This window comes from Paroedura picta, chromosome 14 (assembly GCF_049243985.1).
Source record: "Paroedura picta isolate Pp20150507F chromosome 14, Ppicta_v3.0, whole genome shotgun sequence".
NCBI classification, from domain to species: domain Eukaryota; kingdom Metazoa; phylum Chordata; class Lepidosauria; order Squamata; family Gekkonidae; genus Paroedura; species Paroedura picta.
In genome coordinates, this window is record NC_135382.1 from 5,797,351 (window position 1) to 5,823,984 (window position 26,634).

At 47.6% G+C, this 26,634-nt stretch overlaps 1 protein-coding gene across 1 annotated transcript in view; it reads right to left on the bottom strand.

Annotated features, from left to right (window-relative positions):
• NSUN2 (NOP2/Sun RNA methyltransferase 2) overlaps window positions 1–26,634 on the bottom strand; it is a 104,993-nt gene that overhangs the window by 42,473 nt on the left and 35,886 nt on the right. Inside the window, exons 4-5 of the mRNA XM_077310725.1 lie at window positions 6,697–6,801; window positions 2,781–2,886 (exon numbers count right to left, since the gene is read on the bottom strand). Of these exons, the coding sequence (XP_077166840.1) occupies window positions 2,781–2,886; window positions 6,697–6,801 (211 nt within the window). The remainder of the gene's footprint in view (window positions 1–2,780; window positions 2,887–6,696; window positions 6,802–26,634) is intronic.

Here is a 26,634-nt window from a genome sequence, read left to right on the forward strand (position 1 = left end):
CATTTTTACCTTATCATTAGTCAGAACAGAAAACACACTTGAAAAAAATAGACATGAGAAGTACAGGGAGGTAAGTGGGTGCTTTGGTAAAGCAGCATCCTATGCTGTTTAACATTTACATGAAGCAACTGGGAAAGGCCATAATGTATTAGATATGTTGGTCTGTAGTAATTGAACAAAGTTTAAGTCCAGTGGCACCTTGTGCATATACACTTATAGGCAAATGAGAACACAATGTAATTTAATAAAGATAAGTGCAAAGTTCTGCATCTGGGTCAGAAAAATGAAAAGCATGCCTACTGGATGGGGGATACACTTCTAGGTAACACTGTGTGTGACCGAGACCTTGGGGTACTTGTGGATTGTAAACTAAACATGAGCAGGCAGTGTCATGCAGCGGTAAAAAAGGCGAATGCCATTTTGGGCTGTATCAACAGGGGCATCACATCAAAATCACAAGATGTCATAGTCCCATTGTATATGGCACTGGTCAGACTACACCTGGAATACTGTGGGCAAATCTGGAGGCCTCACTTCAAGGACGAGGATAAAATTGAAAGGGTACAGAGGAGAGTGACGAGGATGATCTGGGGCCAAGGGACCAAGCCCTATGAAGATAGGGTGAGGGACTTGGGAATGTTCTGCCTGGAGAAAAGGAGGTTGAGAGGGGACATGATAGCTCTCTTTAAGTATTTGAAAGGTTGTCACTTGGAGGAGGGCAGGATGCTGTTTCCGTTAGCTGCAGAGGAAAGGACAGCAGTAATGGGTTTAAACTACAAGTACAACGATATAGGCTAAATATCAGGAAAAAATTTTTCACAGAGTAGTTCACCATTGGAATAGGCTGCCTAAGGAGGTGGTGAGCTCCCCCTCACTGGCAGACTCCAAGCAACGGTTGGATACTCACTTTTCTTGGATGCTTTAGGATGCTTTGGGCTGATCCTGCGTTGAGCAGGGGGTTGGACTATATGGCCTGTATGGCCCCTTCCAACTCTACGATTCTGTGAAGTTTGTGTTACATCCACATAAGAGCCTCTCTTTCACTTAAAATCTGTCTTCCAGCAGCAATCAAATTTTAAGTTCTTCTTAAAGAATTCAGCCAACCAGTACTACTTAATAGTGGGAACACAGCATGCAAAGTAACATTTTGTCCCTTAAAAAGAATGAGGGTGGCTTAGTATGGTACAAATCAAGAGACTGTGTGTGTGCAAAGGATGGCAAGCAGATGAAAGAATTAAAAAAACATGTTTGACAGTCCGTGATTCTATAAGGTACACACACTGAGAAGACCTCTGAATATGGAACCCTTAGCAAGTCTCTAGCAAAAAAAGTATAACTTCATGGCCACAAGACCTATAGAATGCATTTGCTCATCAACTTATTTTTTTTTTAAGGCTTGAGGAGTTCATTAGGTTTTGACTGCTGCTCAGTCACGCAGCATTTATGCAGTGGGGTCTCATCCGACTCCATCTTGTCTCCTATGCTGTTTAACATTTACATGAAGCAACTGGGAAAGGCCATCTGGAGATCTGGAGTAAGCTGCCACCAAGATGTGGATGACAACCTGTTCTGCTTCTCCTTCGCAGCTGCTTCAGGTGCAAGATTGACTCTCATTCACTTTGGTCATAGTGACCAAAGCCGATTTTCGGCTGAAAATAAAGTGAACTTGCAAACGGGGCTGTGTTGTGCTTGGTGACTTAGGGGAGCTTTAAAGCACTTCTGTGGAGGGACTGTAGCCAGAGAAGCCTCGCTGGGTGAATGAAGGCTCGCCGGTTCGTTGCTTTCTGCTCGTTCCGAGAAAAAAAAATTAGCGATCGCTTCACCGGAAGTTCGGAGGAGAGAGCCAGGGGGAGGGACTTTGCTGGAACCGCAACAATGGGAACACACAGGTCTTTTTCGCTAGTGTTGCAGATTGTTTGCCAGAGTGTAGCGCTTTTTGGAAGGTGAATCCATTTTTCCCAATTTCCATTTAAGCACTACAACGAATCGCTTTTTGCGGGACTGTTTCAGGAGTGTGGCAGATTGTGTGCGACGTCTTGCGGAACTGCAAATTAGTAGCGTTTACAATATGCAAGCCTTTTGCAACATTGAAGTCGTGCGGAATGGACCCCAGTATCCCCAAAATAAAGAGCAAAACGAACATTCAGAGGCAACTGCACTGCTCCAATTAATAGTAAAGTTATTCTTCGGAAGACTGAAATTAATGGTAAAATGCCATGAACTCTTTAGTGCAAGCCTCTCCCTTGCAATAAACTATTCACTATATTATAGCACATTGCCTTCAACCTTTCCAGGCCTGGGATCCAATAATCTGCAAATGTCACTGACAGGCAGAAGAGAATCTTGATTTATGACTTAACTAGGATCAAGGTTAGGACTGTGGGTAGTGAACCAAGAGAGCTGTAGAATGAAATCCTAAGATAACATTTACAGGAACATTTACAGATGAGCTATGAAGGAACCCTCTCCACCCCTGAGTGTTCTTGCCTCACCATCCTACTGCTCCTTCTGTGATGTGTGTGCACAGAGCGAAAGATGGTATGAGCCTTTGTTCTGCATACAGTGGGTGGAAGTAACAGGGGCTTCCAGAGGACAGCAAAAGAAAAAAGTGGAGGCCCTACAGCAGTTCATGACCAAGCAGGCTGGACTGCATGGCCCCTTAGGCTGAAGACCGCTGCTTCAGCAAACTGTGATCCTAGATGGGATGAAGACTTCTTGAAGCAAAGAGTGCCCAAGAAAGCAAAATGTGAAAAATCTGACAAATACATTAATGTACTTACACATTCTGTTTCGCTAACAAGGAAGTGATGAAATTTTTCTAGCTGTGGAGACTTACGCAGGACTTTTCTGCTTAGGTTTGTGTGCCACGCTAACTCTTCTGGATACCTGGAAAAAAAAATGATCTGCATAGAGTGTCATCAAGATCTGAAGAGGAATAACAAAACACCCCATTGCAATTTTGTCAGTAGGCTCATGGATTCATTTTGTGTATGGAGGATACAAGAACTCAAATTACCACAAGTGACTAAAGTGTGGCAATCAGCTACAATAAAAATGTGATAGAAAATGCTATCCTTATCCTTAATCCCCCTTCAAGGATCGCTGCCTTGTTGTGGCAAGGGGGCTTGCGTAGCTCAGTGAAGCTATGAGCTATGCCGTGCAGGGCCACCCAAGACGGACAGGTCATAGCTGAGAGCTCTGACAAAAGGTGATCCACTGGAGAAGGCAATGGCAAACCACTCCAGTATCTTTGCCATGAAAACTCTATGGACAGTTCCAATAGGCATAACGATATGACGCCGGAAGATGAGCCCCTCAGGTCGGAAGGTGTCCAATATGCTACTGGGGATGAGCAGACAGCTAGTACGAGTAGCGCCAGAATGAATAAAGCGGCTGGGCCAAAGCCGAAAGGACGCTCAGTTGTGGAAGTAACTGGTGGCGAAAAGACAGTCCGATGCTGTAAAGATTTTTATTCCATAGGAACCTGGAACGTCAGATCCATGAATCAAGGCAAGCTGGACGTGGTTAAACAAGAAATGAGAAGACTGAACATCGACATTTTAGGAATCAGTGAACTAAAATGGACAGGAATGGGTGAATTTAATTCAGATGACCATCAGGTATACTACTGTGGACAAGAATCTCGCAGAAGAAATGGAGTAGCCTTCATAATCAATAAGAGAGTAGGAAAAGCAGTCTTGGGATACAATCCCCAAAATGACAGAATGATCTCAGTTCGAATCCAAGGCAAACCATTCAACATCACAGTGATCCAGGTCTATGCCCCAACCACTGCTGCTGAAGAGGATGAAGTTGATCAGTTCTATGAAGCCCTACAACACCTTATAGAAGCAACGCCAAAAAATGATGTGCTTATCATCATGGGGGATTGGAATGCTAAAGTAGGAAGCCAAAAGATAACTGGGATAACAGGCAAGTTTGGCCTTGGAGTACAAAATGAAGCAGGGCACAGGCTGGTAGAATTTTGTCAAGAGAATACAATGGTCATAGCAAACACTCTTTTCCAACAATCCAAGAGACGACTCTACACATGGACATCACCAGACGGTCAACACAGAAATCAGATTGACTATGTACTCTGCAGCCAAAGATGGAAAAGTTCTATACAGGCAATAAAAACAAGACCAGGAGCTGATTGTGGTTCAGATCATGAGCTTCTTGTTGCAAAATTTAGGCTTAAATTGAAGAAAGTAGGGAAAAGCACTAGGCCACTCAGGTACGAACTAAATCATATCCCCGACGAATATACAGTAGAGGTGACAAATAGATTTAAGGAATTAGATCTGATAGACAGAGTGCCTGAAGAACTATGGACGGAGGTTCGCGACATTGTACAAGAGGTAGCAACTAAAACCATCCCAAAGAAAAAGAAATGCAAGAAATCAAAATGGCTGTCTGAGGAAGCTTTACAAATAGCTAAGGAGAGAAGGGAAGTGAAAGGCAAGGGAGAAAGAGAAAGATACACCCAATTGAATGCAGAATTCCAGAGAAAAGCTAGAAGAGATAAGAATGCCTTCTTAAATGAACAGTGCAAACAAATAGAAGAAAACAATAGAATGGGGAGGACCAGAGATCTTTTCAAGAAAATTGGAGATATGAAGAGAACGTTTCATGCAAAGATGGGTATGATAAGGGACCAAAATGGTAGGGACCTCACAGAAGCAGAAGAGATTAAGCAAAGGTGGCAAAATTATACAGAAGAACTATACAAGAGCGAGCTTAACATCCCTGATGACCACAGTGGGGTAGTTACTGACCTGGAGCCAGACATCCTGGAATGTGAAGTCAAATGGGCCTTAGGAAGTCTGAGCAACAATAAAGCTAGTGGTGGTGACAGCATTCCAGTTGAACTATTCAAAATCTTAAAGGACGATGCAGTAAAAGTGCTACACTCAATATGCCAGCAAATTTGGAAAACTCAGCAATGGCCACAGGATTGGAAAAGGTCAGTTTACATTCCAATCCCAAAGAAGGGCAATGCCAAAGAATGTTCAAACTACCGCACCATTGCACTCATTTCTCATGCTAGCAAAGTTATGCTCAAAATCCTACAAGCTAGGCTCCAGCAATATGTGGACCGAGAACTTCCAGAAGTACAGGCAGGATTTCGAAGAGGTAGAGGAACTAGAGATCAAATTGCCAACATACACTGGATCATGGAAAAAGCTAGGGAGTTCCAGAAGAACATCTACTTCTGCTTCATTGACTATGCTAAAGCCTTTGATTGTGTGGAGCACAACAAATTGTGGCAAGTTCTTAAAGAGATGGGAATACCAGAGCATCTTATTTGTCTCTTGAGAAATTTATATGCAGGTCAAGAAGCAACAGTGAGAACTGAACATGGAATCACGGATTGGTTCAAAATTGAGAAAGGAGTTCGGCAAGGCTGTATACTGTCGCCTTGCCTATTTAACTTGTATGCGGAGCACATCATGAGAAAGGCGGGATTAGAGGAGTCACCAATTGGGATCAAGATTGCAGGGAGAAATATCAACAACCTCAGATATGCAGATGATACCACTCTAATGGCAGAAAGTGAAGAGGAACTAAAGAGCCTGTTGATGCGGGTGAAGGAGGAGAGTGCAAAAGTTGGCTTGAAACTCAACATCAAGAAAACAAAGATCATGGCAGCCGGCCCTCTCAATTCCTGGCAAATAGATGGGGAAGAAATGGAGATAGTGACAGATTTTATTTTCCTCGGCTCCAAGATCACTGCAGATGGGGACTGCAGCAAAGAAATTAAAAGACGCTTGCTCCTAGGGAGGAAAGCTATGGCAAATCTAGACAGCATCCTAAAAAGCAGAGACATCAGCCTACCAACAAAAGTGCGTTTAGTCAAGGCTATGGTATTCCCAGTTGCAATGTATGGCTGCGAAAGTTGGACCATAAGGAAGGCCGAGCGTCAAAGAATTGAGGCTTTTGAACTCTGGTGCTGGAGAAGACTCTTGCGAGTCCCTTGGACTGCAAGGCGAACAAACCGGTCAGTCCTAGAGGAGATCAGCCCTGACTGCTCTTTAGAAGGCCAGATCCTGAAGATGAAACTCAAATACTTTGGCCACCTCATGAGAAGGAAGGACTCCCTGGAGAAGAGCCTAATGCTGGGAGTGATCGAGGGCAAAAGAAGAAGGGGACGACAGAGAATGAGGTGGATGGATGGAGTCACTGAAGCAGTAGGTGCAAACTTAAAAGGACTCCAGGGAATGGTAGAGGACAGGAAGGCCTGGAGGATCATTGTCCATGGGGTCGCGATGGGTCGGACACGACTTCGCACATAACAACAACAACAACAAATCCTTAATAGCAATAATTTAATATGAAAGGGATTATAAAAACTTAACCCTGTTATAAGTATGTTTTAAATTCAGGCAACAGCATTTCTCACAAACTCTTCATAAGTAGTTTTATTTGCATTAGATATTTAAAGATATGAAAAGCCGCCTCAAACCAAATCAGAACCCCCCCACACACGCGCGCACGCACGTACACACACACACACACATCTCCAGATAAAACTATTGAGTGGGTGATGCAAGTGAGGTCCCTGTCTGCCCTGGAGAACCACTGTCTGTCAGACTATGTAATGATCTAAGATGCCTTTGCTAACAGTTACACTTAAACAGCAAAGCAGGTTAAAAACTTGCAAAGTGTACGAAGTATTATGCAAAGTAACCTTACCAGTTTAATGGTTGTGGCATCTCAATTATTTGACCATCTACCACCTGGTTCTCAAGCTCCTTGAAATACTTATTCTTCAAACAATGGAGAATTTCTTTGGCATGGCTAAAAAAAGAAAGGACAAATTAAATCACATCTGCCACAACTGCACAACAGCGTTTTACAAGAACTATTTTTTCAACTCTCATGACATCCTGAAATTCTTCTTATGTGTCCACCAGTGGCGACAAGAAGAATATCTGGCCAAAGCTATTCTAGCTCATTCCTGTTGCTCCTGGCCTGGCCTGAGACTGGAGGGGGGGTTGTTCCTTTTGTTTTTTCAAGAGAGGAAGGATAAGCAGACTTGGGTTCGGCTGCCCTGGGAATATCAGGCCAGGGGAAAGGCTGACAGAACCCCTATTTTTTTAGGCAGGATCTGGCCTTCTCCTGTTACCCAACCTTGTACCACTAGCTGCTAGATTAGGTGGGGGGGGGGTTGGGTAGTTAATACGGGGGTGGTGAAGGGTCAGGGGGGTTAGGGTGGGTTAGTGCAGCTGGGAAGGGAACATAGCTCAGTAGGTGAGTTAGGCAGTCAGTCCTCTCTCGACAGGGGCATGAGGAAAGAGGGAACATTGTGCGGGGGGGGGGGGATTCCAACATTCATGGGCCAGAGGTGCTATGGTTGGGGGAGGAGGTTGGAAAACAGAAAAGCAGGGAGCACTGGTGTCCTGTGTGGGGCCCAATCGTGGAGACATGGCCATGGCCCCAGGTGTGCTCACTCCTCTTCTAATCTCCATCCCATCCCCAGAAATGTGATGGTGGAGGTTAAGGAGGATCTGATTTTGGTCCTATGCAACACAAGGTTGATCAACAACAGGTCGATCATGAGGTGCCTTCCAACGCTATTATTCTATGATTCTAATTCTATGACTTTGCAGGAGTTCTTTGCAGAGTCAGGGGCCGACCTTGCTTGCTTGACCAAACCCTGGGTGCGGGAAGGTGAGACAGTCGCCTTGAAAGAACTAGCCCTGCCTGAGTTTTCAGTCCTGTACCACTCTCAGACTCATAGGAGGGTAGGGGGTGTGGCTATCAATGTCCGGGAGGCTTTCTCCTACACGGCTCTCCCTGCACCAGAGATCAGTGGGGTGGAGCATGTTGGTATTGGTTGGGACTTGGTTGAGAGCATGGCCATCTGGTTGTCAGGATCAGGCGTCTGATCTCTGACATGATTTGTGATCAATGACCCGTGTAACACCATTTTGGTTTATTGTGTGTTATTTTAAGGATCTCTGTGTAATTCTGTTTATGTAACCCTGAGCTGCCCGTTTCAAACTGTAATTTAGACTAGCAACTGCTGTTCTGTGTTATCGGGAAGGGAGGAACTGTCTAACACCCAAAGTCACAACGGCCTGGCTATTGTCTGGAAAGGGCACCTGTGGGAGGGGGGCTTTTGCTCTCTGGGAACTGGGCAACTTTGGGCGGGAAAGAACTGGTAAAAGTGTCTGTTGTCTGTAAATTGGCCAGAATCGACTATGAGTGTTAAGGTGTTCTGATCTGCTATCAATAAAGCTTTCTATGAAACCAGAAGCAAATTGTTAGTCTGTCTGCCCTTGACAGTCAGTCGATTCTCACAACCGTTCTCCCAAACTTTTGGGAAATGGATCCCAAGCCACTTTTTAAAGAGGAGAAGGCAGGAGCCTTTCCTCAGAACAGCACAGAAACCATCAAAGTTTGCTGTGCGCCAGCACATATCGTTGGATCCCGACGCCAGAAAAGCGGCAAGCGGTTCAATAAACGGGGGTCCCTGCTGTGCCGGGAGTGCTTCCCAAAGAAGTATGCCTGCCCATCATCCCCTGGACCAAGTGGGACGGGTGCCAGCTCGGATGAAGAGGATGACATCCCTGTCTGTTCTGGAGTGACATGGATGCCCCTCGACCCCAAGGTGTAATGGGACAATGCCAGCTCGGGAGAGGACGAAGAGGATGAGGTTCCCGTCTGCTCTCGCATTGGGATGAGGACATGGAGAAACTGCAATCCCTGCCGGCCGAAATGGCAGAGGGAAAGGCCCATGGAATTATCCAAAACTCCCCTGTGATCCCAGCCCTCAAGGAGGCAATAGTCCCCGCCAAAGGTCCCCTTGCATCTTTCATTGGGAAAGAAGGAACTGCAACTGATCTGTCCACAGTATTGGGAATAGAGACAGAGGAGGTTGCCCCGAAAATCCCAGGAAGGAATAAAGAAAGTGGTTTGGACGCTGGCCTGGAGGACATTGAATGGGGCCAGGGCCTGCACCGCGGGACCACCGATGGCAAGACAGCAATTGCCCTAGAAAATCTGGAGCTTCGCGAGCAGATGGAGTGCATAGGAAACTGGCTGGCGACCCTAACGGTGGCTCCTGATGCAGAACATCAGAGAGGGGTGAGATTTTTTCTTGGCTGAGATGGGGTGTCCGGTGTTGCGGCCCGGAGGGCTGGTCGCTCCTGCTCCGAGAGGCCTACAGGACTGGCGGCATAGCCTGCGGGAGAGCCGGTCACCCCCCAGCAATCAGTGGTTCTGGCTCCCAATCATCCCCCATGTGGGCAGATGGCCCTGGAGGAGAAGTCTTTGGAAGGACTGCTGACTGAGACTGAAGAGGGAGAGAAGCAAGGAGGGAAGGGCTCGGACTGTCTGGTGGGCCCAACCGAAGAGGGACTGGTGCCCCCTCCCTTCATCCCAAACGAGCCAATCCCAGCTGCCCCAAGAAGCAGCCTGGTATGCAGCCTGCTACCCTCAGCGAGGGAAACGCTCCAGCCGGGATTGTCCCTCGGGCATAGTGGTTGTGGGACTGTGCTGAGATGGAGGGCAGAAGGGACTGCCCCCGAGAATTGAAAGTTGCCCAATTCCTCCCCTGCCTGGCCGTGGTGACTCCAATTGTCTGGAAGATGTTGTCGGCTGCACGCAGTGAGAGGATTGCACTGGCCACAGAAACCAAAGGATCGGGCCCCTGGGAAGAAGGGCTTACAAATGGCTCAGCTGGAGAGCCAGATTCAATAGCGGGGAAGGCTGACCCCATTGACTTGGCGACAGAGATGGAGGAAGGGGCTCTCCGGGGAATGGGAAATGGCTCTACAGAAGAGAGTGCTGGTCTTCATAGAAAGGCACCAGTGGAAGACTGGGAAACTCCATGCTTCATGGCTGAAACGAGTTGGCCAGCAGGAGTCATCTCCACTCTCAAAACAGCTCTCCCATTGCGAATTTCTGGTGAGAAAAAGAAGGCAGGGGGGCCCTGCTCCCGGAGAATTTGGAAATGTGTGAAGCCTCGAGGGCGATGCCCACTGATTGCCATGTGGACTCCACCCCTGGGAGATTGGTGAGTGGCACCCTGTCTTTTCATGTCCAGATAGATGTGGCCCCTCCTAAGAAAAGTCTTGGACCCAGGCCAGGCCGCCATTGCTCTGGGAGGAGGGAGGAAATTGCCCACATCAATAGAATCCTGAGTGCTGCCTTTTCCCTGGGCCAAAGACTGAACCTCGTTGCTAGAAGTGGGCTCTGGGGAAGGCTGGCAGGCTTGGATATGCCGCCCAGGGCCCAGAACATGGCAGAATGGAGAGAGTTCCAAAAAAGGGAACCTTTCTATCCAGTGGAGACTGCTAGATGAAAGCGCTGCGGCTGCACTGCCTCTTTGGATTACAAATGAACGGTTCGAGAATGTCCCGGGCAAGGGTGAGTATATGTGGCATGCAGAGAATGTGTTGTCTGGAAGCCAGAGCCTTCTGTCCACCCTGCTGAGTGCCTGGCCCAACCAATTGTCCCTGTTTGAGAAGCCCAGCCGAGCACCGGGAGGCCGGGACGGTGCCTTCCCTTGAGAATGAAAATTGCTTCACGGTCTATGACAAGACCCTGGCAGAGCGACGTGAGGGAGAGCTTCCTAAGTGTGGGAGCGTGCCTGTCAATGCCAGGCTGAGCATCGTAGAGCGTTCAAAGAGTCAATCCCTACCCCTCAGACTGACTTTACCAAAAGGAAGGGGGGAGGGGGAAACCCGTTGCCCTGAGCTCGGCTTCTTGGGAGGAAAAGGGGAAAGGGATCGAACCCGCTGCCTACTCGTCAGAGTTGTCAGAGTGCCTTCCGTGAAGGGAGTACTTCTTTGCCCTGAACCAGGGCGGCTGGATGTGCCCCTGGTGAAGCCATCCACCACCAGCGTCAACCCAGAGGAATTTTGTTTCCCTCCAGCCAAGCTCCCAGCAGTGCATGCCTACAGAGCCCTGTTTCCTGACTCCTCGGTGGGGAAGAGCGGCCAAAGCTGTCCCCAACCGCTTCCCACCTCGGCATCTGTGGCTGTGTGTTCCTGAGGGGAACAAGGTTTCTACTGCAGGATCATGGTTCCCTGTAAATTTTTCTATACGTTCCAGTTCAAAAGAAAAGGGGAGAGGGATGAAGTTGTGGCTTGGAGCTTGTTTCCTGCTCACTGTTGGGACCTGAAGTGCATCCCCCCATAATCCAGACTTTCTGCACAAGGAAAACAGAGAGGGCGCAGTGCCTGGACATTCCGTGGATTGGGGCCCTTTGAGTAAATCGTTCATAGTTGTACTAGTGCCACTGGACTCTGACTTTGTGGTGTTATGGGAATTATGAGGTGAATCTCTGCCCTGACAAGGGTAGAATCCTCCCCGAGAAAGGCAGAGCTTTTGGACTTAAAAAATGAACTTTGAACAGGGGCAGAATGACCATTGAATACTTACCGTGAAGGGTCCTTCTCTCCTGGGGTATAAGAGGACATCTTGCTGGGTGAGATTCCACCGTCGGATCAAGGGAGGCAGGAACTTCACAGTTCTTCTTCCTGTCCCTAGGTGGCCTCACCCGGCCTCTTCAGTTCGCCCACTGCCATAGCTGATCACAGGCATTTTCTTAACTACAACATATAATCTAGGAACCTCTTAGCAGAAGAAGAACAAAAGACATGTCACAGTGAACAAAAACGAAACAAGCACCTTATGACATATCAAGACACATGCCGAAAACCCTGCTCTGGGTTAACTTCCCGATGCCTTACGGCCAGGTAACCTCTTTTTCTTCGCTTGACGATGGCAGGGAGGGATCAAGATGTCCTCTTATACCCCAGGAGAGAAGGACCCTTCACGGTAAGTATTCAATGGTCATTCTCCTCCTGGGGCGAGGACATCTTGCTGGGACCTCCCATAGCAGTCCGCAAAATTTAGGGTGGGCCATCGTCATCTGTGTTGATTACATTTTGCAGCACTCTTCGCCCAAACGCCGCTTCGGCTGAGCTGTACACGTCTATCTTGTAATGGCGAATGAATGTTGAGGCGTTAGCCCATGTTGCTGCTCTGCATATTTCGAGAATCGATGCTCTGCCAAACAAGGCCGCTGACGTTGCTGTGCTCCGTACTGAATGAGCTGTAATACCCCGTGGCGGGGTCAACTTCTGAGCCACGTATGCTTCAGCAATGGCCGCTCTAAGGCAACTACCAATAGCCCTGCTGGACAGCTTCGAACCCTGGTTGGGAGCTGCAATGGACACGAATAACGAGTCGGACTTTCTTATGTTCTCTGTTCTGATAATATAGGCCTTTAAGGCTCGCCGCACGTCTAGGGTGTGCCAAGTTATCTCCTTGGGATGAACCGGGTTAGGACAAAAGGATGGTAGGATTAGGTCTTGACCAAGATGGAAACTGGATAGCACCTTTGGCTTGAAGGCTGGATCCGTTCTTAGTACCACCTTATCTTTATGAAAGATACAGAGCTCCTTTCTGACCGATAGAGCTGCCAGCTCTGATATCCTTCTGGCCGATGTCACTGCCGTTAAGAAGATCGTCTTCATTCTCAGGTGTTTTAAAGATATGTCCATTATGGGCTCGAAGGGATGTTTAGTCATTCCCGTTAGGACTTTATTCAGGTTCCAAGTGGGGAACCTATGAGTAACTGGGCCCTGGATTTGGGTGGCTCCTTTTAGGAAGCGGACAATATGAGGATGCTTGGAAATAGGTTTTCCTTTAAAGTTTGGAAGGACAGAAACTAATGCTGCTACCTGCCGGCGGAGGGTGGCCACCCTCAGTTGCTTTGCCATACCATCTTGCAGGAACTGCAGCACATCTCGCAGTCTTGGAGTCAGGTGATTCACCTTCTTCCTTTTGCACCAGCGAACGAACGCCTTCCAAGAGGCATTGTAGATCCTATTGGTGGACTGGCGTCTGGATGCCATGATCGTCTCGACTACTTCTGTACTGTAGCCTTCAGTTAAGAGGTGGCCCCGCTCAACCTCCAGGCGGTCAGTTGAAGCCATTCCGGGTCCGGATGCCAAATGGGCCCTTGTTGAAGCATGTCCGGCTGTACAGCAGAGGTTCCCTCACCGACATGCGCACTAGGGTCGAGAACCACGGTCGACGAGGCCATCTGGGAGCTATCAGTATCACCTCCGCCCTGAGTTCTCTGACTCTTGCCAGCAGGCGTGTTATTATCGGAAATGGAGGGAAGGCGTAAAGCAGGCCCTCCGGCCACTGGGCCAACAGGGCATCTGTGTTTTCCGCTGCAGGATGGAAGTACCTGGAGAAGAACCTGGGCATCTGGCTGTTTTCTGCTGTCGCAAATAGGTCCAGCTTTGGTTGGCCTAGGACTGATGTTAACCAGGTGAAGATTTGCGGTTTCAACCGCCATTCGGCCGTGGACACTGTCGCTCTGCTCAGCCAGTCTACTTGGACGTTTTCTTTTCCTTTTATGTATTCTGCCCGTATTGATGACAGGTTGGCTTCCGCCCAGGCCAAGGTCTGCATGGCTTCCCTGTGGAGGTTTGAGGACCTGGACCCTCCTTGGTTGTTCAGGTAGGCTTTGGTTGCTATGTTGTCTGTTCTGACCAACACGTGAGTGTGCTTTAGTTGACAACTGAAGTGGTGTAACGCTCTGCGTACCGCCTTCATTTCCAGGATGTTTATTGGGAGTTTCGACTCCTCTGAGGACCATCTTCCTTGGGCTGATTGGGTCTCTAGCGTGGCTCCCCAACCTCTCAGACTTGCGTCCGTGAACAGTTGTTTTTCCTTCCTGGGACCGAATAGCTTTCCCTTGGACAGGTTGGCGTTGTTGGTCCACCAGGTTAGACTGGTTTTGATGTCTATTGGTACCTTCACTTTCTTGTCCAGTCTTATTGATATTTGGTGTTGGAATGGGCGTAATAAGCCCTGGAGTCGGCGGGAATGTAGTCTCCCCCATTGCACCGTAGGGAGGTTCGATACCAAGATGCCCATCATGCTCGCTAGCGTCATCAGGGGTGACGTTCTTCCCTTTATTATCTGATTTGCCAATCTTTTGTTTTTTTGTATTTTTTCTTCTGTCATGAAGAGCCTGGACGCTACCGTGTCTATTTGTACGCCCAGGTGTTGAAGGGACTGGGACGGAGTCAGGGAACTTTTTTGGAGATTCACGATGAATCCGAAGTCTTGAAGGATTTGCATCGCGATAGTGGTGTGGCTGACCGCTTGCTGATGGGACTGGGCTCTCAGCAACAAGTCGTCCAAATATGGATGCAGGTGAATTCCCTGCTTTCGCAGGTAGGCCACCGGCGCGATTAACAGCTTTGAGAAAACTCTGGGTGCGGTCGAGAGTCCAAATGGTAAAGCTTTGTATTGGTAGTGGTTCTGGCCCACGCAGAACCTGAGAAATTTCCTGTGACCGTGTCGGATCGGGACATGCAGGTACGCTTCTGTGAGGTCTAGTGATGTGAGGTACTCTCCTCTTTGTATCGCTTCTGTGATGGATTTGAGTGTTTCCATCCTGAAATGACGAAGTTTTATGAAGCGATTTAGAAATTTTAGGTCTAGGATTGCTCGCCAATCCCCGTTGGATTTTGGTACTGTGAAAAACACCGAGTAGACCCCCGTCCTTTCCTCTCCGTGAGGTACGGGTTCTATTGCCTCGATGTCTATCAGGTGTTGTATGGCGGCTTGGGTTCTTTCCAGCTTTTGTTTGGATTTTGGGTGGGGCGACTGTAGGAAGTGGTTTGGTGGGATTTTTTGGAATTCGATGGCGTAGCCCTTTTCTATAATTTCCAATGACCAGCTGTCCGCTTGGTATCTTGTCCACTGTTCCAAGAATCGGGCTAGTCTTCCTCCCACTGGGACGATGGAGTCACGCCTTGTGAGGCTTCCCGTCTCTTTCCTGTTTCGGAGGAGGGTGTCCTCTCTGGAACCTGTTGGGGTAACTACCCCTGAAGGACTGTCTGTTGTTGGGCCAGCCAGATCTCCTGTCCTGTCTCTGTCTGCCGTATGAACCAAAGGAACGAAAGGAGTTACCTGTGAGTTGGGAGAACCGCCTATCTGTTCTCCTCAGGTTCCGTGGCATTACTCTCTTTTTATCACGTGTCTCCACGAGGACCTTATCCAAGGACTCCCCGAAGAGCTTGGATCCATGAAATGGATACGCCGTGACGATTGACTTTGCTTTGGTGTCCGCCTGCCATGCTCTCAGCCACAGTGTTCTCCGTGCTGCCGCAGTGGCCATGGCTCTGGCGTTGAAGATAGATGCATCTAAGGTGGCATCTGCTGAAAAACAGGCTGCTTTTAGCACTCTATTCATTCCTTCTGCCACCCTCTTATCTGGGTCTGGTAGTAGCTGGATCAGCTTCTTTACCCACATGATTGTGGCCCTTGACACAATTGATGCTATAGAGGACGCTCTTATAGACATAGCTAAGGTTTCATGGGTTTTACGTAAGGCAAAGTCCGCCTTTTTATCCATTACATCCCTCACAGACCCCTGGTCATCCTCTGAAAGAAGACCATAGGATTGCAGCCCTACTACCGGGGCATCCACAATTGGTGTTCTTAAAATCTCTTCTGCATAATCAGGCATCGTGTACAGCTTTTTTGCATACGCTGGCAACTGTCTGTTTGCCATGGGCTTTTCCCATTCTGCTCTAAATTTTTTCTCGAAAAATACTGGTAGGGGAAAGTTTCTAGGGACATCCTCCTCTGGGGGAAAGTATTCTTTGTTGCCATAAGGCCTCCTGGGGTCCTGATCCTCTGGATCCTCCGTTCCCTGTTTCCATTTTAAATCTAATGCGTTAAGGCATTTTGATAAGAGATACTGATAGTCTTCTGGTTTAAAAAATCTTTTGGATACCTCAGGTAATTCCATAATCTCAATCACTTCTTCATCAGATAAAAATTCCCCATCTTCCTTAACTGAGGATTCATCTGCTGTGGAAGGATAATCCCCCCTGTCAGGGCTCCAATGGGGTCTTTTGCGCGCTGCCTTTGTGGGCCAGGAAGGTCTATGCTCGGCCAAATCCCCATATTCCTCCCTCTCTGAGTCAGGGGAAGCCTGCCTGTAATATCTATGCCCCTCAGGCCCTTTTTCCCTTTTCTCTAGCTGTGCTTGCACCACCTCTGAAATACAAGCAATAAGTTCCTTTGACAATAAATGTTGCCCACTGGGCCTTACTGTATCCCTGGATTGACTCTCCTCTCCGTCCATCTCGGCTCCGGTCTCCTCGCGAGCAAGCGTGGACCGGGCCGCAGCTGCGGAGCTTCCCGCCCGATTTTCATCAAAATGGCCGCCGCGCATCTTCTCCTTGCTTTTTTCCCGCGCTTCTGTCTTCTTGCGGCGTTTTGCCGCTTGGCGGCTTGGCTCCGCGGTGGCTGGTTTAGGGACGGCCTGCGGCGCGCCCTCCAGCATCTTGTGCTCCTGCTCTGTTGGTTCCATCGGTGCCTCCAGTTCTCCGTCGGACAGGAGGTCGTCTGCCATGGCACAGAGCGGAGCCGGCAAAGGGGCTTCGCTGGGAGGTTTGCCTTTAACGGCCTTCTCCAGAGCCGAGCCTTCAACAAGGTGGAAGGGGGGGGGGAATTTTTTTTTTTTTTCCAAAGAGGAGAGACAAACGGAGACTGACAAACACACAGGTATTTTCCACAAAAGGTAAGTAGATCAGACTGAAGTAAATAGAAGAAGAATAGACTGAATTCAATTCGGGATCTCTCAGCTCAACTGCTCTCCCTCCGAGGCAGAAACCGAACTGAAGAGGCCGGGTGAGGCCACCTAGGGACAGGAAGAAGAACTGTGAAGTTCCTGCCTCCCTTGATCCGACGGTGGAATCTCACCCAGCAAGATGTCCTCGCCCCAGGAGGAGAATGCATCCTCCACACCCATCATTTTTGATGGTAATAATGATACATGGACTGTTGACAGTTGCGCTTAGAAACCCAGTCCAATCCTGGATCTTAAACCTGCCAAAAGTCTTATGTAATTTATCTACTAATTCTGACTGCTGTATTGTGTTGTTGTTGTTGTTTGGTGCGAAGTCATGTCCGACCCATCGTGACCCCATAGACAATAATCCTCCAGGCCTTCCTGTCCTCTACTTCCTGTCCTCCATTCCCCGGAGTCCATTTAAGTTTGCACCTACTGTTCAGTGACTCCATCCAGCCACCTCATTCTCTGTCGTCCCCTTCTTCTTTTGCCCTCAATCGCTCCCAGCATTAGGCTCTTCTCCAGGGAGTCCTTCCTTCTCAGGAGGATGCCAAAGTATTTGAGTTTCATCATCAGGATCTGGTCTGCTCCTTAGGTCAGGGCTAATCTCCTCTAGGACTGACCGGTTTGTTCACCTTGCAGTCCAAGGGACTCGCAAGAGTCTTCTCCAGCACCAGAGTTCAAAACCCTCAATTCTTTGACGCTCGGCCTTCCTTATTGTCCAACTTTCACAGCCATACAGTACGACTGGAAATACCATAGCCTTGATTAGACGCACTTTTGTTGGCAGGATGATGTCTCTGCTTTTTAGGATGCTGTCTAGATTTGCCATAGCTTTTCTCCCCAGGAACAAACGTCTTTTAATTTTTTTGCTGCAGTCCCCATCTGCAGTGATCTTGGAGCCCACGAAAATAAAATCTGTCACTATCTCAATTTCTTCTATTTGCCAGGAATTGAGAGGGCCGGATGCCATGATCTTTGTTTTCTTGATGTTGAGTTTCAAGCCAACTCTTGCACTCTCCTCCTTCACCCGCATCAACAGGCTCTTTAGTTCCTCTTCACTTTCTGCCATTAGAGTGGCATCATCTGCATATCAACATCTTGTATTCTATATTTCCTTTTTAAGGGGTTGTGTTTAAATTTGGGGTTTTAGATTCTAAGAATATTGTCAAGTAAAAATGTTGTTTATAAATGTTGTTCTCCCCCTTCAAGGATCGCTGCCTTGTCGTGGCAAGGGGGCTTGCGTAGCTCAGTGAAGCTATGAGCTATGCCGTGCAGGGCCACCCAAGACGGAAAGATCATACAGCTCTGACAACATGTGATCCACTGGAGAAGGAAATGGCAAAACACTGCAGTATTTTTGCCATGAAAACTCTAAGGACAGTTCCATAAGGCAAAAGGATATGATGCTGGAAGATGAGCCCCTCAGGTCGGAAGGTGTCCAATATGCTACTGGGGATGAGCAGACGGCTAGTACGAATAGCTACAGAATGAATGAATAGACCGGGCCAAAGCCGAAAGGACGCTCAGTTGTGGAAGTAACTAGAGGCGAAAAGACAGTCCGATGCTGTAAAGATTTTTATTCCATAGGAACCTGTAACGTCAGATCCATGAATCAAGGCAAGTTGGACGTGGTCAAACGAGAGATAACAAGACTGAACATCAACATTTTAGGAATAAGTGAACTAAAAGGGACAGGAATGGGTGAATTTAATTCAGATGACCATCAGGTATACTACTGTGGACAAGAATCTCGCAGAAGAAATGGAGTAGCTTTCATAATCAGTCAGAGGGTAGGAAAAGCAGTCTTGGGATACAATCCCGAAAATGACAGAATGATCTCAGTTCGAATCCAAGGCAAACCATTCAACATCACAGTAATCCAGGTCTAACCACTGCTGCTGAAGAGGATGAAGTTGACCAGTTCTATGAAGCCCTACAAAACCTTCTAGAAGCAATGCCAAAAAATGATGTGCTTATCATTATTGGGAATTTGAATGCTTATCATCATGGCGAATGGGAATGCTAAAGTAGGAAGCCAAAAGATAACTAGGATAACAGGGAAGTTTGGCCTTGGAGTACAAAATGAAGCAGGGCACAGGCTGGTAGAATTTTATCAAGAGAATACAATAGTCATAGCAAACACTCTTTTCCAACAACCTAAGAGATGAGTCTACATACGGACATCACCAGACAGTCAACACAGAAATCAGATTGACTATGTGCTGTGCAGCCAAAGATGGAGAGGTCTATCCAGTCAATAAAAACAAGACCAGGAGTTGATTGTGGTTCAGATTATCAGCTTCTTGTTGCAAAATTTAAGCTTAAATTGAAGAAAGTAGGGAAAAGCACTAGGCCACTCAGGTATGAACTAAATCATATCCCTGACGAATATACAGTAGAGGTGACAAATAGATTTAAGGAATTAGATTTGATAGACAGATTGCCTAAAGAACTATGGACGGACGTTCGCAACATTGTACAAGAGATAGCAACTAAAACCATCCCAAAGAAAAAGAAATGCAAGAAATCAAAATGGCTGTCTGACGAAGCTTTACAAATAGCTAAGGAGAGAAGGGAAGTGAAAGGCAAGGGAGAAAGAGAAAGATACACCCAACTGAATGCAGAATTCCAGAGAAAAGGTAGAAGAGATAAGAATGCTTTCTTAAAGGAACAGTGCAAACAAATAGAAGAAAACAATAGAATGGGGAGGACCAGAGATCTTTTCAAGAAAATTGGAGATATGAAGAGAACGTTTCATGCAAAGATGGGTATGATAAATGACCAAAATGGTAGGGATCTCAGAGAAGCAGAAGAGATTTTTAAAAGGTGGCAAGATTATACAGAGGAACTATACATGAGCGAGCTTAACATCCCTAATAATCATGATGGGGTAGTTACTGACTTGGAGCCAGACATCCTGGAATGTGAAGTCAAATGGGCCTTAAGAAGTCTGAGCAACAATAAAGCTAGTGGTGGTGACAGCATTTCAATTAAACTATTCAAAGTCTTAAAAGACGATGCAGTAAAAGTGCTACACTCGATATGCCTGCAAATTTGGGAAACTAAACAATAGCCACAGGATTGGAAAAGGTCAGTTTACATTCCAATCCCAAAGAAGGGCAATGCCAAAGAATGTTCAAACTACCACAACATTGCACTCATTTCTCATGCTAGCAAAGTTATGCTCAAAATCCTACAAGCTAGGCTCCAGCAATATGTGGACCAAGAACTTCCAGAAGTACAGGCAGGATTTCAAAGAGGCAGAGCAACTAGAGATCAAATTGCTAACATACGCTGGATCATGGAGAAAGCTAAGGAGTTCCAAAAGAACATCTACTGCTGCTTCATTGACTATGCTAAAGCCTTTGATTGTGTGGAGCACAACAAATTGTGGCAAGTTCTTAAAGAGATGGGAATACCAGAGCATCTTATCTGTCTCTAGAGAAACCTCTATGCAGTTCAAGAAGCAATAGGGAGAACCAGGCATGGAATCACTGATTGGTTCAAAATTGAGAAAGGAGTTTGGCAAGGCTATATACTGTCGCCCCTGATCCCACAAATTGGGATCAAGATTGCAGGGAGAAATATCAACAACCTCAGATATGCAGATGATACCACTCTAATGGCAGAAAGCAAAGAGGAACTAAAGAGTCTGTTGATGCGGGTGAAGGAGGAGAGTGCAAAAGTTGGCTTGAAACAACATCAAGAAAACGAAGATCATGGCATCAGGCGTCTGATCTCTGCCATGATTTGTGATCAATGACCTGTGTAACACCATTTTGGTTTATTGTGTGCAGTTTTAAGGATCCCTGTGTAACTCTGTTTATGTAAAGCTGAGCTGCCCGCTTCAATTGTAATTTAGACTAGCAATTGCTGTTCTGTGTTATCGGGAAGGGAGGAACTGTCTAACTGTCTAACACCCGTCTTAACACCCAAGCCTGGCTAATTGTCTGGAAAGGAGCCCAGGATAGCACCTGTAGGAGGAGGGCTTTTGCTCTCTGGGAACTGGGAAACTTTGGGTGGCAAAGAACTGGTAAAAGGGTCTGTTGTCTGTGAATTGGCCAGAATTCACTATGAATGTTAAGGTGTTCTGATCTGCTATCAATAAAGCTTTCTATTAAACCAGAAGCAAGTTGTTAGTCCATCTGCCCTTGACAGTAGGGCACCACCAAAAGCAGTATACCATCCACCAGATGCCCTGTTGTGCCTACTGGCGGAGGTGGCCGCCTGAGCGTTGCAGTACCCCAAAGCTTTTAATTCTGGATCACTTCAATGTCTCAGCGCCCTCTGGTGATAAATTGCAATCTTACAGGACTAACATCTGATTTTTTTTTTAGGATTTTGCTGTCTGTTGGGATTAATTGAGATTAATATCAGTACAGTCAGCTAGCTATGGCAGGGAAAGTGGGTTAAGCCAGAAAACCCTGGAAGGTGGGATCTGGCAATACTTCCTCGCTGAAGGGTAATTTTATCTAGTTGTTAGTTGTAGGGGGGAGGGGAGGGTGGATGGGTTAGGGTGGGTAGTTCTATTGAGTTTGTAACAATCAGGAGGGTAGTTAGATTGGTTAGTGCTAGTTAAGAGGGAGACCACTGCACTGCCAAGGTTTTGTACTTTTTAGTAGATTAGGCTATTCCAGTCCATCAATGATGCCAGGCTCCACAGGCAATGTTTTGCAATGCAGGGAGCTTGTGACAGCTGGAGAGGGTAGAGAAAGGGGGAATTAGGACCTCGCCCGGTGAGAATATTCCAGCAATTCTGGGCCAAGGGAGGTATGGCGGCGAGAGGGGGTTCAATAATATGAGGGCAGTGAGACACGAAGGTCCATGGAGGCCCCAACTGTGGAAACATGGTCGGTGGCCTGGTCAATGTGCTCACTGCATTTCAAACCTCCCATTCCTAAATTTGTAGGGGAGAGGGCTAAGTCAAAACCGGTGCTGATGCTATGCATCGCCAGGTCAATTAAAAACAAGTCCTCAACCCTGCGGGACTAATTCACAGGACATGGGGCAGGACATAGCATGCATCACCGAAAGCTGGGTAAGTGAAGGCGAAATAGTTACCTTGAACAAACTGGTGCCACCTGGCTTTTCGGTCATTCACCAGCCCCAGCTCCATGGTAAGGAGGGGAGGGGTGGTAATCCTGGTCCGGAACACCTCCCCCTTCAGGGCTCTCCCAGCACCTTCGATCATGGAGGCGGAATGTGTCGGCCTGACATAGGAATCAGTTGAGAATGTGGCCATCTGGGTGATTTACTCCCCCCACCACTGCTCCATCTGATGTGCTGCTGGAGGCGGTGGCTGCCTGGACATTGCAGTTCCCTAGGCTTGTAGTTCTGGGGGAATTCAACATTCATGCAGATTCGCTGGCTCCAGGACATGGCCCAGATCTAATGTCAGCCATGGAGACACTGGAGTTCTTGAAAACTGTTGCCGGCCCCACCCATCAGGCTGGCCATACCCTTGATTTGATATTCAGTGCTGGTGTGGAGATGGATCTGTTAGCTCCTAACGGTATTCCATGGTCAGACCACCGTACCCTGAAGGCCCTGCTAAAGATGCGATACCCTTCCTCCCATTTGGGTACCAGACATATTTTAGCCTGCCCATGGAGACTTATGGAATTCAATGTATTCCTGAATGCTCTGAGGGACGCTATGCCTTCTGGTGACTCGTTGGAGGCTTTGGTGGAGGACTGGCAGTCCCGCCTGGTGGCCATCATTGACGAGATCGTTCCTGAGCACCCTCCGCACCCTCGCATGAAACAGGCTCCGTAGTTTACCACAGAGATTCAAGAGAAGAAGAGGGAGGTTGGACAGCTAGAAAGAGTGTGGTGGAAGACTCGTGACAAAGCAGCAAGAACATCTCATGAGGGTGTATGAGATGGCGATGAAAGCTGCTAAGAGTGACTACTTTGCGGCAGAAATCCCATCTGCTAGCTCTCTCAGCCTAATTATTTAGGGTAACTTGGACTCTTACCACCTTTGAGGAAGGGCGTCAAAATATTAGTGAATGGGACTTAGCCTGCAAGGCTTTAGTGGGCTGTTTTGCAGATAATATTTTGTCGCTCCGCTGCGACCTTACTGCCACGGCTGATGCAGACATGGTTACTCAAATCAGGTGACCGATGGATAGGTGTACTGCTGAGGAAAATTATCAACCTCTCCCTCTCTTCAGGGGAGTTCCCTCAACGGCTCAAGGAGGCGGTGGTCTGTCCTCTGCTGAAGAAACCATCTCTGGACCTGTGGGACCCCGCCAGCTAGCGCCCAGTGCAGCATCTTGTGTTTCTGGGAAAGATGGTTGGAGAGGACCGCAGCAGACCAACTCCTCGTTTTTTGGGATGAAACTTCGGCCCTGGATCCATTCCAGTCAGGCTTCCATACTGGCCATGGCGTAGAGACCGTGCTGGTTGCTCTGATGGATGAGCGGTGCCAACTGGACCAAGGCGGGTCGGCCATTCTCGTGTTGTTAGACCTGTCAGACACTTTTGATATGGTTGACCACGAGCTCTTGATCAAACACCTCACTGACATGGGGATGGGAGGGACAGTCTTAAATGGCTGACCTCTTTCCTTAAGAACAAATCGCAGAGGGTTGCAGTGGGAGATGATTTGTCAGACCCCTTTGCACTGCCATGCGGCATGCCACAAGGTTCTATATGTGTCTTCTTCCCCCGTTGGTTCAGAGTTATGGGCTGGGCTGGCACCAATATGCGGATGATACCCAGCTCTATCTCCTGATGGGCGGACAGCTGGACTCCCCCCCCCCCGAAACATTTGCCAGTTGTTTGGAAGCCAAAGTTGGATGGATCAGAAGAGTCAGAAATTCAACCCCTCTAAGACGGAGGTCCTCTGGCTGGGTAGGAAGGGGCAAAACCAGGAAACACAACTCCCCTGCTTGGGTGGGGTACAACTATCATCTCTAACACAAACCAGGAATTTGGGCGTGATGTTCGACGCCTACCTATCTATGGAGGCTCAGATCATTAAGTCTGCTTGGACAACATTTTTCCATCTACACCAAGCCCGGCTACTAGCGCCCTACTTGTCTCCAGAACACATGGCCACTGTGATACTTCCAGGCTATATTTCTGCAGGCCCTGTCAGGGCTCTCCGAGTCCCACAGGACCTGGAAAACAGAGCTCTTCCACCAAGCGGAAGTGTTGAGACCAGGTAGGAGCCCCGGGGTTTTAGATCAAGCCCCCCCCCCCCCCGCAAGCTCCTATTAAGAACTGCAGTACTAAACTGGGATGGGGCCTTATTTCATCTTCCAGCTTATGTTATGCTTTCAATTATTATTTCATCTACACTGACTGATGCCCAGAACAAGGGAGATGATTATATTAGGTCACCACCATTTGCTATTTGTTATATGTTGTAAATTGTTTTAACTGTTTTATGGGGATTTTAAATATTATGGATTTCGCTATATGTTAATTGCCGCGAACCAGTTAATGGGGGTAGTGGTATAAAAATAAAACATGATGATGATGATGATGATGTTTATGTGGACACACTGCCACCAGGACTTGGTTTGGACCTGGTGTCTTCCCTGACGACAATAGGGCTTTTGCAATTTGTTGGGCAGTGGAGACTGATGGATCCACTTGGTTTCCAGAACGCTCTGCAGGACCCGATGCCTCCTGGCATCTCACTGACAGCCCTGGCGGAGGACTGGCAGTCCCACCTGTCAGCTGCTATAGACTAGATTCCTCCTAGACGTCCTCTCCAACCTTGACTCAAATGGGCCCCCTGATATACAGGGGTGCTCCAGAAGAAGAAAAGGTTAGTGAGACAACTAGACCGGGTATGGCAGAATACTCGTGATGAAGTGGAAAGAACATCTGTAGGACAATTTGGTGATCCAAGGAAGTCAGCATTGATTTGTCTCAAACACGTCCTGTCAGACCAACCTGACAGGTTTCCTTTTTTGACCAAGTAACAGGTTTGCTGGATGGTGGAAATTCGGTTGATGTCGTTTACTTGAATTTTAGTAAAGCTTTTGGTAAGGTTCCCCATGATATTAAGAATCATAGAGTTGGAAGGGGCCATACAGGCCATCTAGTCCGACCCCCTGCTCAACGCAGGATCAGCCCTAAGCATCCTAAAGCATCCAAGAAAAGTGTGCATCCAACCTTTGCTTGAAGACTGCCAGTGAGGGGGAGCTCACCACCTCCTTAGGCAGCCTATTCCACTGCTGAACTACTCTGACCGTGAAACATTTTTTCCTGATATCTAGCCTATATCGTTGTACTTGAAGTTTAAACCCATTACTACGCGTCCTCTCCTCTGCAGCCAACAGAAACAGCATCCTGCCCTCCTCCAAGTGACAACCTTTCAAATACTTAATGAGGGCTAATGTCCACTCTCAACCTCCTTTTCTCCAGGCTGAACATTCCCAAGTCCCTCAACCTATCTTCATAGGGCTTGGTCCCTTGGCCCCAGATCATCTTCGTCGCTCTCCTCTGTACCCTTTCGTCGCTCTCCTCTATACGCTGCATCACACTGCCTGCTCATGTTTAGTTTACAATCCACAAGTACCCCAAGGTCTCGTTCACACTCAGTGTTACGTAGAAGCGAATGAGCTGGCCTTGCCGGTTGGGCTGCCTCCGATCGTTTTCCTTCCATACACTCCCTATGTTGATCGCCTCCTTCCCCTAGTGGCTTTAGTTTAAAGCTCTCCTGATGAATCTCATCAGGTTCCTGCCAAACACATTCTTCCCCAGTTTTGATAAGTGCAGTCCATCAGGTGCTAGTAGACCTTCCTCAAGAAAGCCTATCCCATGGTCCCAGAAACCAACTCTCTCCTGCCGGCACCAACTACGCAGCTAGTGATTCACCTCCATTATCTTCCTCTCCCGACGCATTCCTCTTCCCTTGACAGGCAGGATTGAAGAGAATATCACTTGTGCCCCCATTTGCTTGAGCTTCCTCCCCAGATCTTGATAGTCTTTTTTAATAGGAGCGATGGTATTCAGGGACATGTCATTCATTCCCACATGGACCATCACAAATTTGCACTCTTCTCATCCTGAGTTCTTACCTTCACACCAAGTTCGGAATTTACGTCTTGCTCCCCCTATGGATCTATTTTAAAGCCCTCTTCACCTGGTTTGCAAGGGTTCTCCCAAATTTCAATTTTATCTATGTCCTTCTTAAAGTGAGGCCTCCAGAACTGCACACAGTACTCCAGGTGTGGTCTGACCCGTGCCGTATATAATGGGACTATGACATCTTGTGATTTTGATGTGATGCCCGTTGATACAGCCCAAAATGGCATTTGCCTTTTTTACCGCTGCATCACACTGCCTGCTCATGTTTAGTTTACAATCCACAAGTACCCTAAGGTCTCGTTCACACACAGTGTTACCTAGAAGCGTATCCCCCATCCACTAGGAATGCTTTTCATTTTTCTGACCCAGATACAGAACTTTACACTTATCTTTATTAAATTGCATCTTGTTCTCATTTGCCCATTTTTCCATTGTGTTCAGATCTCATTGAACTCTGTCTCTATCTTCGGTAGTATTTGCCAGTCCTCCCAATTTGGTGTCATCTGCAAACTTGATAAGTAGTCCCTCCACCCCCTCATCTAGATCATTAATAAATATGTTAAAAAGTACCGGGCCGAGCACCGAGCCCTGAGGTACCCCGCTACTCACCTCTCTCCAGTCTGATGAAACACCATTGACAACAACTATTTGAGTCTCTTTATAGGGCAGCTAGGTGCCACGTGGAGGTACAGATGTCCTGGCTTCAGGGACTGTACACTTCATGTTGGATATATGGACATGTCATGCGCAGGATGCGTACATCTCGCTGACTGCGCATTGGTGCGATGTATGGGAGGTGCTGGGTGGGGTTGAGCCTGTTAGGCAGGGTGAGGGCTGTCCGGCAGGCTATTGCCATGCTTTGCTGCACATTGAGCCCTTCAATGTGCGGCACACAATATTCAGAGCACCATCTGTAGATCATTAATAAATATGTTAAAAAGTACCGGGCCGAGC